The sequence below is a fragment of the Ips typographus genome, linkage group LG15, assembly GCF_016097725.1.
Source record: "Ips typographus isolate SLU linkage group LG15, UJ_Ityp_2.0, whole genome shotgun sequence".
Classification (NCBI taxonomy): Eukaryota; Metazoa; Arthropoda; class Insecta; order Coleoptera; family Curculionidae; genus Ips; species Ips typographus.
Window position 1 is genome coordinate 7801738 of NC_138436.1, and position 15737 is coordinate 7817474.

General features: G+C 38.8%; 1 protein-coding gene across 1 annotated transcript in view; it reads left to right on the top strand.

Moving 5' to 3' along the window:
• The first annotated feature begins 7200 nt into the window (after positions 1 to 7200).
• LOC145738367 (GTPase-activating protein-like) overlaps positions 7201 to 15737 on the top strand; it is a 44359-nt gene continuing 35822 nt past the window's right edge. Inside the window, 2 exon segments of the mRNA XM_081993187.1 lie at positions 7201 to 7518; positions 13518 to 13638. Of these exon segments, the coding sequence (XP_081849313.1) occupies positions 7476 to 7518; positions 13518 to 13638 (164 nt within the window). The 5' untranslated portion in view covers positions 7201 to 7475.

Sequence of the window (15737 nt, forward strand, 5' to 3'; positions counted from 1 at the left end):
ATTTAGTGAGGATTCCAAAAATGTGCTTAAAAACGCGATTCGGTTACTCTAAAATGGTTTTACAATCAATTTTGTCCCTGACTGTCCCTTCAAACTGTCTTTCTGACAGTTTTAATTTTGACATCAGTTTTCTCCCTGACTGTACTTAATTTCTTAGTGTTTTTTTAGGTTATTTGATAGGAAATTTAGTGAGGATTCCAAAAATGTACTTAAAACTGTCATTTTCCCACTCCAAGTGGGTTTGACAGACAATTTTGTCTCTGACTGTCTTTTAAAACTGTCTTTCTGACAGTTTAAACTTTGACACCGTTTTTTTCTCGAAATTGATATCTGTCAAAAGTGACAGTTATCACGCGGTCTCGAACGCGAAATGTCAAAAAAATGACAGAAAAAACTGTTTAATTTGTTTGAAAGTGACAGTTTGTTTTGAAAATTGACATTTGCGTCAAAAATTAACTTTTTAGACCCTTTCAGAAGGCTGTCGAGCCTTCTAGAACATTCTAGAATCTTCTGAAACCATCTAGAACCTTCTAGAATAATCCGAGACGTTTTCTGCGCCTTTTGGAACATTCTAGAATCTCCTGAAACCATCTAGAAGTGTCCAAAACCTTTTCGCTTTGACCTTGAATAACTCGATTATTTGACACTTGACGTCAAAATGACACTGAAGCAAAAAGATAGCTCACAGTGAGGGCTTTCCAAAAATATGATCACATGACCCGATAACTCGCATCGTTTGCCCGCTAGGGGGCGTTAAACTTACACCAAACGGACCAAAATGATTTTTAGATCACCCTGTATATAATTTTTTAGGTAGAATTTTTCGCTCAACACCACTGGAAAGAGCAGTTCAAGACGGTTAATTTGAGTGGTCGAACCACCCTGTACGTTACGAAATAACCGAGTTACAGGGTGTGCAAGTTTCGGAGTGGTTTTTGGCGTGTATCTCAAAAACGGTTACAGATATCGCTCTGAAATTTTCAGGTTAACTAGACCATTTCTACGCGCAACTTTCACTTTCTACAACTTTTGGTCGTACGTCGGCCAGTTTTCCGGGAAAAAATTAAAAAAGAAAAACCAGACAGAACTTGACAGTTAAACGTAGTGGCGCCCTCTGGCGCGTCGAACCGGCAACGCCGCTCAAGGCAACTGCGATTGAGTACCGCTCGGCCCACCGTACAGTGGCGCCATCTGTACTGAATCGATTGAATGACCGTCGTACAGCGCCATCTGCCGTCCGACCGGTTTGATTGTTGACTTTTTGGTGAATGCGTCCTTTACGCAAAATTTGACGCAAATTGTCATATTTTCGGAAAGCTGACATTCCGGACTACAATTTTGATTCAGTGACATTTTGACGTCAAACGTCAAATTAGCGAGTTATTCAAGGTCACAACGCCAGGTGTCACTTTTGTCAATTGGCGTAACTTTGACGCCCTCTAGCGGCCAAACGGTGCAACCAAATGACGCAAAATGTCATATTTTCGGAAAGCTGACATTCCGGGCAATCTTTTTGATTCAGTGACATTTTGACGTCAAACGTCAAATTAGCGAGTTATTCAAGGTCACAACGCCAGGTGTCACTTTTGTCAATTGGCGTAACTTTGACGCCCTCTAGCGGCCAAACGGTGCAACCAAATGACGCAAAATGTCATATTTTCGGAAAGCTGACATTCCGGGCAATCTTTTTGATTCAGTGACATTTTGACGTCAAACGTCAAATTAGCGAGTTATTCAAGGTTAGAACGCCAGGTGTCACTTTTGTCAACTGGCGCAACTTTGACGCCCTCTAGCGGCCAAACGGTGCAACCAAATGATATAAAATGTCATATTTTCGGAAAGCTGACATTCCGCACTATCTTTTTGATTCAGTGACATTTTGACGTCAAACGTCAAATTAGCGAGTTATGACAGAAAAACTGAATTAATGCAATTTTAATAGAGAAAACTACGCCACTGGACAGGAAAAACGGGTAAAAATACACTGAAACCGCCTACGCCCATGTGGCGCGTAACGCAGCCACGCCATTGGTCCGCCTACGTCACGCTCCATTCATGAAAGTGCAGCGCGACGTTGCCACGTCTCCCAATCAATCGGGAACAATCCGGGGATTTTCCGTTATTTTCACACTTACAGGGTGGTTCAATATACCGTTTTGAAGCCCTCGAAATTCTCTTTCGATCACCCGGTATATGTTTTTGACGAAAAACGAACCGTTTCCGAGACATTTGAGGTTAAAGGAAAACTAGTTTGAGTTCAAAACGTGAAAAGTGCCACTGTCATTTTGACGGCCCATAAGTCGGTTATTTTGACAGGTATCGAGTTGATTTTTTTGACAGATTGTAGCCCGGAGTGTCCTCTACAAACTGTCAGATGACAAGTTTTTTCTAAAACTGTCACCTGACCGAGTTATTGGACGAAAAGCTCCGAGTTGTACTGGCAGGTTGAAATTTCCACTCCTGTCACTTTGACAGCCCATAAGTCGGTTATTTTGACAGGTATCGAGTTGATTTTTGTACCAAAATGTAGACCGGGAAATTCTCTACAAACTGTCAAATGACAAGTTTTTTTTAAAAATGTCACCTGACCGAGTTATAGGACGAAAATATTCGAGTTGTACTGGCAGGTTGAAATTTCCACTCCTGTCACTTTGACAGTCCGTAACTCGGTTATTTTGACAGGTGCCGAGTTGATTTTTTTGACAGATTGTAGACCAGGAAATTCTCTCTAAATCACTTTCTATAAGTCTAGTAGCACAAGTGTCAAATAAGCGAGTTATTGACAGTTAAAAAGTGATTTGACAGGTGTCACTTTGACAAGTTTGTAAGTCGGTTGTTTTGACAGTTACTGGTTGGACAATTTGAAGAACTACAATTTGAGGAAAACTGGACTGACGTAACTGTCAAATTTGACAGAATATGCGAGCTGTCAAACTGGACCATTTGAGTTCAAAGTATGGAATTGACAATTGCTTCTTATAATGTCAATAACTCGGTTACTTTGACAGGTATCGAGGTGATTTTTTTGACAGATTATAACCCACAGTGTCCTCTACAAACTGTCACATGACGTGTTTTTACGACAAATGTCAATTAACCGAGTTATTGGACGAAAATAAGCGAGTTGCATTGGAAGGTCACGATTTGGATTCTAGTCACTTTGACAGCCAGTAACTCGGTTATTTTGACAGGTATCGAGTTGATTTTTTTATCAAATTGCAGACCGGGAAATTCTCTATAAATCACTTTCTATAGTTTTGGTAGCATAAGTGTCAAATACGTCATTTATTTTGACATGAAGTGTCAAGAGTGAAACCAAAACTTTGACAGCCAGTAACTCGGTTACTTTGACAGGTATCGAGTTGAATTTTTTACCAAATTGCAGACCAGGAAATTCCCTATAAATCACTTTCTATAAGTCTAGTAGCACAAGTGTCAAATAAGCGAGTTATTTTGACTTGAAGTGTCAAAAGTGAAAACAAAACTTTGACAGCCAGTAACTCGGTTGTTTTGACAGGTATCGAGTTGATTTTTTTACCAAATTGCAGACCGGAAAATTCTCTATAAATCACTTTCTATAAGTCTAGTAGCACAAGTGTCAAATAAGCGAGTTATTTTGACATAAAGTGTCAAGAGTGAAACCAAAACTTTGACAGCCAGTAACTCGGTTACTTTGACAGGTATCGAGTTGATTTTTTTATCAAATTGCAGACCGGGAAATTCTCTATAAATCACTTTCTATAGTTTTGGTAGCATAAGTGTCAAATACGTCATTTATTTTGACATAAAGTGTCAAGAGTAAAACCATAACTTTGACAGCCGCTGACTAGGTTATTTTGACAGGTATCGAGTTAATTTTTTTATCAAAATGTAGACCAGGAAATTCCCTATAAATCACTTTCTATAAGTCTAGTAGCATAAGTGTCAAATAAGTCATTTATTTTGACTTAAACTGTCAAAAGTGAAATCAAAACTTTGACAGCCAGTAACTCGGTTACTTTGACAGGTATCGAGTTGAATTTTTTACCAAATTGTAGACCGAGAAATTCTCTACAAATCACTTTCTATAAGTCTAGTAGCACAAGTGTCAAATAAGCGAGTTATTTTGACATAAAGTGTCAAGAGTGAAACCTATACTTTGACAGCCAGTAACTCGGTTACTTTGACAGGTATCGAGTTGAATTTTTTACCAAATTGTAGACCGGGAAATTCCCTATAAATCACTTTCTATAAGTCTAGTAGCACAAGTGTCAAATAAGCGAGTTATTTTGACTTAAATTGTCACTAGTAAAACCAAAACTTTGACAGCCAGTAACTCGGTTATTTTGACAGCTAGTAACTCGGTTACTTTGACAGGTATCGAGTTGTTTTTTTTACCAAAATGCAGACCAGGAAATTCCCTACAAATCACTTTCTATAAGTCTAGTAGCACAAGTGTCAAATAAGCGAGTTATTTTGACATAAAGTGTCAAGAGTGAAACCTAAACTTTGACAGCCAGTAACTCGGTTACTTTGACAGGTATCGAGTTGAATTTTTTACCAAATTGTAGACCGAGAAATTCTCTACAAATCACTTTCTATAAGTCTAGTAGCACAAGTGTCAAATAAGCGAGTTATTTTGACATAAAGTGTCAAGAGTGAAACCTAAACTTTGACAGCCAGTAACTCGGTTACTTTGACAGGTATCGAGTTGAATTTTTTACCAAATTGTAGACCGGGAAATTCTCTACAAATCACTTTTTATAAGTCTAGTAGCACAAGTGTCAAATAAGCGAGTTATTTTGACTTGAAGTGTCAAAAGTGAAAACAAAACTTTGACAGCCAGTAACTCGGTTACTTTGACAGGTATCGAGTTAATTTTTTTATCAAAATGTAGACCAGGAAATTCCCTATAAATCACTTTCTATAAGTCTAGTAGCATAAGTGTCAAATAAGTCATTTATTTTGACTTAAACTGTCAAAAGTGAAATCAAAACTTTGACAGCCAGTAACTCGGTTACTTTGACAGGTATCGAGTTGAATTTTTTACCAAAATGTAGACCGGGAAATTCTCTATAAATCACTTTCTATAAGTCTAGTAGCACGAGTGTTAAATAAGCGAGTTATTTTGACTTGAAGTGTCAAGAGTGAAAACAAAACTTTGACAGCCAGTAACTCGGTTACTTTGACAGGTATCGAGTTGATTTTTTTACCAAATTGTGGACCAGGAAATTCTCTATAAATCACTTTCTATAGTTTTGGTAGCATAAGTGTCAAATACGTCATTTATTTTGACATGAAGTGTCAAGAGTGAAACCAAAACTTTGACAGCCAATAACTCGGTTACTTTGACAGGTATCGAGTTGATTTTTTTACCAAATTGCAGACCGGGAAATTCCCTATAAATCACTTTCTATAAGTCTAGTAGCACGAGTGTCAAATAAGCGAGTTATTTTGACTTGAAATGTCAAAAGTAAAAACAAAACTTTGACAGCCAGTAACTCGGTTACTTTGACAGGTATCGAGTTGATTTTTTTACCAAATTGTGGACCAGGAAATTCTCTATAAATCACTTTCTATAGTTTTGGTAGCATAAGTGTCAAATACGTCATTTATTTTGACATGAAGTGTCAAGAGTGAAACCAAAACTTTGACAGCCAATAACTCGGTTACTTTGACAGGTATCGAGTTGATTTTTTTACCAAATTGCAGACCGGGAAATTCCCTATAAATCACTTTCTATAAGTCTAGTAGCACGAGTGTCAAATAAGCGAGTTATTTTGACTTGAAATGTCAAAAGTAAAAACAAAACTTTGACAGCCAGTAACTCGGTTACTTTGACAGGTATCGAGTTGATTTTTTTACCAAAATGTAGACCAGGAAATTCTCTATAAATCACTTTCTATAGTTTTGGTAGCAAAAATGTCAAATAAGTCATTTATTTTGACATGAAATGTCAAAAGTGCAACCTAAACTTTGACAGCCAATAACTCGGTTAGTTTGACAGGTATCGAGTTGATTTTTTTACCAAATTGCAGACCGGGAAATTCTCTATAAATCACTTTCTATAAGTCTAGTAGCACAAGTGTCAAATAAGTCATTTATTTTGACTTAAACTGTCAAAAGTGAAATCAAAACTTTGACAGCCAGTAACTCGGTTACTTTGACAGGTATCGAGTTGAATTTTTTACCAAAATATAGACCAGGAAATTCCCTACAAATCACTTTCTATAAGTCTAGTAGCACAAGTGTCAAATAAGCGAGTTATTTTGACATAAAGTGTCAAGAGTGAAACCAAAACTTTGACAGCCAGTAACTCGGTTATTTTGACAGCTAGTAACTCGGTTACTTTGACAGGTATCGAGTTGAATTTTTTACCAAATTGTAGACCGGGAAATTCCCTACAAATCACTTTCTATAAGTCTAGTAGCACAAGTGTCAAATAAGCGAGTTATTTTGACATAAAGTGTCAAGAGTGAAACCAAAACTTTGACAGCCAGTAACTCGGTTACTTTGACAGGTATCGAGTTGAATTTTTTACCAAATTGTAGACCGAGAAATTCTCTACAAATCACTTTCTATAAGTCTAGTAGCACAAGTGTCAAATAAGCGAGTTATTTTGACATAAAGTGTCAAGAGTGAAACCTAAACTTTGACAGCCAGTAACTCGGTTACTTTGACAGGTATCGAGTTGAATTTTTTACCAAATTGTAGACCGGGAAATTCCCTATAAATCACTTTCTATAAGTCTAGTAGCACAAGTGTCAAATAAGCGAGTTATTTTGACATAAAGTGTCAAGAGTGAAACCAAAACTTTGACAGCCAGTAACTCGGTTATTTTGACAGCTAGTAACTCGGTTACTTTGACAGGTATCGAGTTGTTTTTTTTACCAAAATGCAGACCAGGAAATTCCCTACAAATCACTTTCTATAAGTCTAGTAGCACAAGTGTCAAATAAGCGAGTTATTTTGACTTGAAGTGTCAAGAGTGAAACCAAAACTTTGACAGCTAGTAACTCGGTTACTTTGACAGGTATCGAGTTGAATTTTTTACCAAATTGCAGACTAGGAAATTCTCTATAAATCCACTCTATACAGGGTGGTCAAAAAACTGTAAATAACCCAGTTATTGGGTTATTACAACCACCCTGTATTGTTTATACCTCGGAGAGCAAAAGGGGGAGAAGCGGCAACGCCGCGACGGCGTCAAGGTGACAAGTGGGGCAACAGCGCGCACGCAGTGCACGCACACGCTAGTCATCAATGAAACGTGGGTCACGTGACAAGCGCGTACGTTTCGTCGTGCAAACGACCATCATCGGGACCGGAAAATCCCGCCAATCACCCTGTATACGGTGATTACGTCACATCGACCCCCAAAATTGGGGAAATTGGGGATTTAAGGCGAGTGGTGACGTTTCGGGCGAGTTCGGGCCGAACTGTCATTGCCGTTCGGGCGTTTCCGCTTGCTAGTGTGTGTGTGTGTGTGCAACAACATGGCGGAAGTGAGGCTAGTTGAACGGATCAAGATAAAAATAGGTAATTTGGCCCCTTTTTTTAGGTTTTTTGGGGGTTTTGGGGGGTTGGGGGGCTCCCCTACACCCAGAAAAAGGGGGGGGCGAAGCCCCCCCTCGGTTAAAGTTTGTGTTGTTTTGCTGCGCTTCAAAAGTGGGTTTTGGTGCCCCCCTGAAAGGGGGCGAAGGATTTTCGCAGTGGCCCCCCTTTACAATCAACCCTGACATCCTGGCAACCAGTGAAATTGGGGGGGCGCAGCCCCAATTTGTGTTAAAAGTGTGTGGGAGTTAGTGTTGTGGTGCTGTGTCTTAAAAGGTTAAAAAGACTGTTTTGAGCCCCTTTTTAAGAAGGGGGAGGGTTAGGGCTGTGCCCCCTTACTTAAAAAAGCCCTTAACAAAGTGTAGCAAGCGGTCAAAAATGAGGGGCGCAGCCCCATTCGGTGTGAAAGTGTGTGGGAGCTTATGTTGTTGTGCTGTCCCTTTGACTCTTTGGAAAGTGTGTTTTGAGTCCCCTTTTCAGGGGGGAAAGGTAAGTGGATGTGCCCCTTTTTGTTGGAAAAGCCCTTAGCAAGCTGAGAAAGGCAGTTAAAAAAAGGGGGCGCAGCCCTAACCTCTTCAAAAGTGTGGTTAAATTAGAGTTGTTTTGATTGGCTTCCGAACTCTCTAAAAGCCACTTTTGGGCCCCCTTCTAGAGGGGGTAGGAGGATTTGGACTGTGCCCCCTTCTTGGAAAAACCCTTAGCAAGCTGAGAAAGGCAGTCAAAATTGGGGGGCGTAGCCCTATTTGGTTTGAAAGTGTGTGGTAGCTAGTGTTGTTGTGCTCTCCCTTCGACCCTTCGGAAAGTGTGTTTTGAGCCCCCTTTTGAGGGGGGAAAGGTAAGTGAATGTGCCCCTTTTTGCCCTGGCAAGGATTAAAAAGCAGTTTAAAAGTGGGGGCGCAGCCCTAACCTTTTCAAAAGTTGGAGTTGTTTTGCTTGGCTTCCGAACCCTCTAAAATCCAATTTTAGGCCCCCTTCTAGAGGGGGAAAGGGAATTTGAGTGGTGCCCCCTTATTGTAAAAGCCCTTATCCAAGTGTAGCAGGCAGTCAAAAATAGGGGGCGCAGTCCTAACCTTTTCAAAAGTTTGGTTAAGTTAGAATAGTTTGGTTGCCTTCCGAACCCTCTAAAAGCCACTTTTGGGCCCCTTTCTAGAGGGGGTAGTAGGGTTGGGGCTGCGCCCCCTTTTTTGTAAAGCCTTTGGCAAAAAAGGGGCGCATCCCTAATTTGTTTAAAACTGTGTTGAAGTTCGTGTGGTTGTGCTGTCCCTTTGACTCTTTGGAAAGTGTGTTTTGGGGCCCTTTTTCCGGTGGGGGGGGAGGGTTAGGGCTGCGCCCCCTTATTGGGAGAAACCTTTGGAAAGGATTGAAAACAATAAAAAAAAGTGGGGCTGAGCCCTAACCTCAAATGACAGTTTCAAAGTTAAAAATTGCATTTTTAGACAATTTTGACAGTTCCGATCTCAAAATGACATATTTTTGACAGTTTTCAGCTTAAAAATGACAGTTTTGTATTCTAGTCACTGACAGCGGCTAACTGGGATATTTTGACAGGTCAGAAGTGAGGCTAGTTGAACGGACAAAAATAGGTAATTTAGCCCCTTTTTTAAGTTATTTGGGGGTTTAGAGGGGTTGTGGGGCTCCCCTACACCCAAAAAAAGGGGGGGGCCAAGCCCCCCGGCGGTTAAAGTTTGTGTTGTTTTGCTGCGCTTCAAAAGTGGGTTTTGGTGCCCCCCTGAAAGGGGGCGAAGGATTTTCGCAGTGGCCCCCCTTTACAATCAACCCTGACATCCTGGCAACCAGTGAAATTGAGGGGGCGCAGCCCCAATTTGTGTTAAAAGTGTGTGGGAGTTAGTGTTGTGGTGCTGTGTCTTAAAAGGTTAAAAAGACTGTTTTGAGCCCCTTTTTAGGAAGGGGGAGGGTTAGGGCTGTGCCCCCTTACTTGGAAAAGCCCTTAGCCTAGTGTAGCAAATGGTCAAAAATTAGGGGCGCAGCCCCATTCGGTTTGAAAGTGTGTGGGAGTTAGTGATGTTGTGCTGTCCCTTCGACTCTTTGGAAAGTGTGTTTTGAGCCCCCTTTTGGGGGTGAAAGGTAAGTGGCTGTGCCCCTTTTTGTTGAAAAAGCCCTGGCAAGGTTTAAGAATCATTTAAAAAGAGGGGGCGCAGCCTTAACCTCTTCAAAAGTGTGGTTAAGTTAGAGTTGTTTTGCTTGGCTTCGGAACCCTCTAAAAGCCATTTTTGGGCCCCTTCTAAAAGGAGAAAGGGGATTTGGGCGGTGCCCCCTTCTTGGAAAAGGCCTTAACAATGTGTAGCAGGCAGTCAAAACTAGGGGGCGCAGCCCTATTCGGTCTGAAAGTGTGTGGGAGTTAGTGTTATTGTAGTTGTCCTTCAAAAGTGTGTTTTGAGCCGCCTTTTGGGGGGGGGGAAAGGTAAGTGGCTGTGCCCCTTTTTGTTGGAAAAGCCCTGGCAAGGTTTAAAAAGCAGTTTAAAATTGGGGGCGCAGCCCTAACCTCTTCAAAAGTGTGGTTAAGTTAGAATTGTATTGCCTAGCTTCCGAACCCTCTAAAAGCCTCTTTTGGGCCCCCTTTTAGAGGGGGAGGAGGATTTGAGCGGTGCCCCCTTCTTGGAAAGGTCCTTAGCAAGCTGAGAAAGGCAGTCAAAAAAAGGGGGCGCAGCCCTAACCTCTTTAAAAGTGTGGTTAAGTTAGAATAGTTTGGTTGCCTTTCAAACCCACTTTTGGGCCCCTTTTTTGAGGGGGAAAGGGATTTGGGCTGCGCCCCCTTCTTGGAAAAGTCCTTAGCAAGCTGTAAAAGACAGGCAAAAATGGGGGGCGCAGCCCTGTTTGGTCTGAAAGTGTGTGGGAGCTATTGTTGTTGTGCTGTCCCTTCGACTCTTGGGAAAGTGTGTTTTGAGCCCCCTTTTGGGGGGGGAAAGGTAAGTGGCTGTGCCCCTTTTTGTTGGAAAAGCCCTGGCAAGTATTTACAGGCAGTCAAAAATAGGGGGCGCAGCCCTAACCCCTTCAAAAGTGTGGTTAAGTTAGAATTGTTTTGCTAGGCTTCCGAACCCTCTAAAAGCCACTCTTGGGCCCCCTTCTAGAGGGGGTAGGAGGATTTGAGCAGTGTCCCCTTCTTGGAAAAGCCCTTAGCCAGCTGAGAAAGGCAGTCAAAAAAAGGGGGCGCAGCCCTAATTTGTTTAAAACTGTGTTTGTGTGGTTGTGCTGTCCCTTCGACTCTTTGGAAAGTGTGTTTTGGGCCCCTTTTTCAGGAGGGGCGGGTTAGGGCTGCGCCCCCTTATTGGGAGAAAACCTTTGGAAAGGTTTGAGAAACGATAAAAAAAAAGTGGGGCGCAGCCCTAACCTCAAATGACAGTTTCAAAGGGAAAAATTGCATTTTTAGACAATTTTGACAGTTCCGATCTCAAAATGACATATTTTTGACAGTTTCCAGCTTAAAAATGACAGTTTTGGACAATTTGACAATTTAAACTTCAAAATGACAGATCTAGACACTTTTGACAGTTTCAAGCTTGAAAATGACAGTTTTGGACAATTTTAATAATGTAATCATTAAAATGACAATTTTTGACAATTGCAATACAAAAAGTGACACTTCCGGACAATTTTGACAGTTTAAATCTCAAAATGACACTTTCTGACAATTTTAACAATTTAAATGACAAATTTTGACAGTAATTTCAAAAATAGGACATTTTTGACGGTTTCCAGCTTAAAAATGACAGTTTTGGACAATTTTGACAATTTAAACGTCAAAATGACAGATTTAAGCAGTTTTGACAGTTTGAAGCTTGAAAATGACAGTTTTAGACAATTTTGACAATTTAAACGTCAAAATTACAGATTTAGATACTTTTGACGGTTTCAAGTTTAAAAATGACAGTTTCAAACGGAAAAATTGCAGTTTCAGACAATCTTGACAGTTCCCATCTCCAAATGACATATTTTTGACAGTTTCCAGCTTAAAAATGACAGTTTTGGACAATTTTGACAATTTAAACGTCAAAATGACAGATCTAGACACTTTTGACAGTTTGAAGCTTGAAAATGACAGTTTTGGACAATTTTAATAATGTAATCATTAAAATGACAATTTTTGACAATTGCAATACAAAAAGTGACACTTCCGGACAATTTTGACAGTTTAAATCTCACAATGACATTTTCCGACAGTTTTAACAATTTAAATGACAATTTTTGTCACTTTACAATTTTGACAGTAAATACAAAAATAACACATTTTTGACAGTTTCCAGCTTAAAAAGTGACACTTCCGGACAATTTTGACAGTTTAAATCTGAAAATGACACTTTCTGACAATTTTAACAATTTAAATGACAAATTTTGACAGTAATTTTAAAAATAGGACATTTTTGACGGTTTCCAGCTTAAAAATGACAGTTTTGGACAATTTTGACAATTTAAACGTCAAAATGACAGATTTAAGCAGTTTTGACAGTTTGAAGCTTGAAAATGACAGTTTTAGACAATTTTGACAATTTAAACGTCAAAATTACAGATTTAGATACTTTTGACGGTTTCAAGTTTAAAAATGACAGTTTCAAACGGAAAAATTGCAGTTTCAGACAATCTTGACAGTTCCCATCTCCAAATGACATATTTTTGACAGTTTCCAGCTTAAAAATGACAGTTTTGGACGATTTGACATTTTAAACTTCAAAATGACAGATCTAGACACTTTTGACAGTTTCAAGCTTGAAAATGACAGTTTTGGACAATTTTAATAATGTAATCATTAAAATGACAATTTTTGACAATTGCAATACAAAAAGTGACACTTCCGGACAATTTTGACAGTTTAAATCTCAAAATGACACTTTCTGACAATTTTAACAATTTAAATGACAAATTTTGACAGTAATTTCAAAAATAGGACATTTTTGACGGTTTCCAGCTTAAAAATGACAGTTTTGGACAATTTTGACAATTTAAACGTCAAATTGACAGATTTAAGCAGTTTTGACAGTTTGAAGCTTGAAAATGACAGTTTTAGATACTTTTGACGGTTTCAAGTTTAAAAATGACAGTTTCAAACGGAAAAATTGCATTTTTAGACAATTTTGACAGTTCTGATCTCCAAATGACATATTTTTGACAGTTTTCAGCTTAAAAATGACAGTTTTGGACAATTTTGACAATTTAAACTTCAAAATGACAGATCTAGACACTTTTGACAGTTTCAAGCTTGAAAATGACAGTTTTGGACAATTTTAATAATGTAATCATTAAAATGACAATTTTTGACAATTGCAATACAAAAAGTGACACTTCCGGACAATTTTGACAGTTTAAATCTCAAAATGACATTTTCCGACAGTTTTAACAATTTAAATGACAATTTTTGTCACTTTACAATTTTGACAGTAAATACAAAAATAACACATTTTTGACAGTTTCCAGCTTAAAAATGACAGTTTTAGACATTTTTGACAGTTTAAATGTCAAAATGACAATTTTTGACAGTAAATCCAAAAATAACACATTTTTTACAGTTTCCAGCTTAAAAATGACAGTTTTAGACATTTTTGACAGTTTAAATGTCAAAATGACAATTTTTGACAGTAAATCCAAAAATAACACATTTTTTACAGTTTCCAGCTTAAAAATGACAGTTTTGGACAATTTTGACAGTTTAAATGTCAAAATGACAATTTTTGACACTTTATTATTTTGACAGTAAATCGAAAAAAAATAAAAAATATTATTTTGACCTTGAAAGAGTCACGTGACTTTAATAATACTATTTTAACTTAAAAAACAGTCACGTGACCTTAAAAATGTCATTTTAACGCCAATAAGAGTCACGTGACTTTTACAATCAATTTTTTACGATTGAAAATGCTCACGTGATTTTAAAAGAAGTGAATTTAAATTTTTTTTTTTTTGTAATTTAATTCTTTTTTAAATCTTTTTTTAGCAAAACTGCAAAATTATGAGAAAAATTGGTGATTTTTCAGGGGAAGCAAAAAACTTGCCCAATCGTAGCCACGGTTCGACCTGTTTAAGGGACGTTTACTGCACTTTGTCGCTGGACCAGGAGGAAATATTCCGAACGGCCACCGTCCAGCAGAGTTTATGGTAAGTTTCGAAAAACTCGCGTTAGTTTACGAGATATCGCAAAACTGACTTCACCAGCGTGTTTCTGGGTAAAAATTAGCATAGAATGAATTTGAGATGACGTTTCTAGCGTTAGAAATAAGAAAGTTGGGTTTCCGGGTCGAAACGTCGCGTCGTTTGGTAACTTTGCTATTTTCTATGATAACCATATGGAGTTTGGGCTCGTTTTCGACTAATATGGGGTCGCTGATTTCAATTCCACTACCAAAATTTACGTACCACTTAACCTGGTTGAGTTCCTGACAATTTAGCCGTTTAAACGCTCATTTTTTGGTTTAACTCAGTTAGTTTAAGAGATATCTCAAAACTGACTTCACCAGCGTGTTTCTGGGTAAAAATTAGCATAGAATGAATTTGAGATGACGCTTCTAGCGTTCGAAATAAGAAAGTTGGGTTTCCGGGTCGAAACGTCGCATCGTTTGGTAACTTTGTTATTTTCTATGATAACCATATGGAGTTTGGGCTCGTTTTCGACTAATTTGGGGTCGCTGATTTCAATTCCGCTATCAAAATTTACGTACCACTTAACCTGGTTGAGTTCTTGACAATTCAGCCGTTTAAACGCTTATTTTTTTGTCTAACTCGGTTAGTTTAGGAGATATCTCAAAACTGACTTCACCAGCGTGTTTCCCGGAAAAAATTAGCATAGAATGAATTTGAGATGACGCTTCTAGCGTTAGAAATAAGAAAGTTGTGGTTTCGGGCTGGCAACGTCGCACAAACTATAACTTTGTTATTTTTCTACTTGGACCCCCCGAGTGACCACTCGTTTTCGACTAATTTGGGGTCGCTGATTTCAATTCCACTAGCAAAATTTACGTACCACTTAACCTGGTTAAGTTCTTGACAATTCAGCCGTTTATAAGCTCATTTTTTTGTCTCACTCGGTTAGTTTAGGAGATATCTCAAAACTGACTTCACCAGCGTGTTTCTGGGTAAAAATTAGCATAGAATGAATTTGAGATGACGCTTCTAGCGTTCGAAATAAGAAAGTTGGGTTTCCGGGTCGAAACGTCGCATCGTTTGGTAACTTTGTTATTTTCTATGATAACCATATGGAGTTTGGGCTCGTTTTCGACTAATTTGGGGTCGCTGATTTCAATTCCGCTATCAAAATTTACGTACCACTTAACCTGGTTGAGTTCTTGACAATTCAGCCGTTTAAACGCTTATTTTTTTGTCTAACTCGGTTAGTTTAGGAGATATCTCAAAACTGACTTCACCAGCGTGTTTCCCGGAAAAAATTAGCATAGAATGAATTTGAGATGACGCTTCTAGCGTTAGAAATAAGAAAGTTGTGGTTTCGGGCTGGCAACGTCGCACAAACTATAACTTTGTTATTTTTCTACTTGGACCCCCCGAGTGACCACTCGTTTTCGACTAATTTGGGGTCGCTGATTTCAATTCCACTAGCAAAATTTACGTACCACTTAACCTGGTTAAGTTCTTGACAATTCAGCCGTTTATAAGCTCATTTTTTTGTCTCACTCGGTTAGTTTAGGAGATATCTCAAAACTGACTTCACCAGCGTGTTTCTGGGTAAAAATTAGCATAGAATGAATTTGAGATGACGCTTCTAGCGTTAGAAATAAGAAAGTTGGGTTTCCGGGTCGAAACGTCGCGTCGTTTGGTAACTTTGTTATTTTCTATGATAACCATGTGGAGTTTGGGCTCGTTTTCGACTAATTTGGGGTCGCTGATTCCATTTCTATTATCAAAATTTACGTACCACTTAACCTGGTGGAATTCTTGACAATATAGCCGTTTAAACGCTCATTTTTTTGTCTCACTCGGTTAGTTTAGGAGATATCTCAAAACTGACTTCACCAGCGTGTTTCTGGGTAAAAATTAGCATAGAATGAATTTGAGATGACGTTTCTAGCGCTAGAAATAAGAAAGTTGGGTTTCCGGGTCGAAACGTCGCGTCGTTTGGTAACTTTGTTATTTTCTATGATAACCATATGGCGTTTGGGCTCGTTTTCGACTAATTTGGGGTCGCTGATTTCAATTCCACTATCAAAATTTACGTACCACTTAACCTGGTTGAGTTCCTGACAATT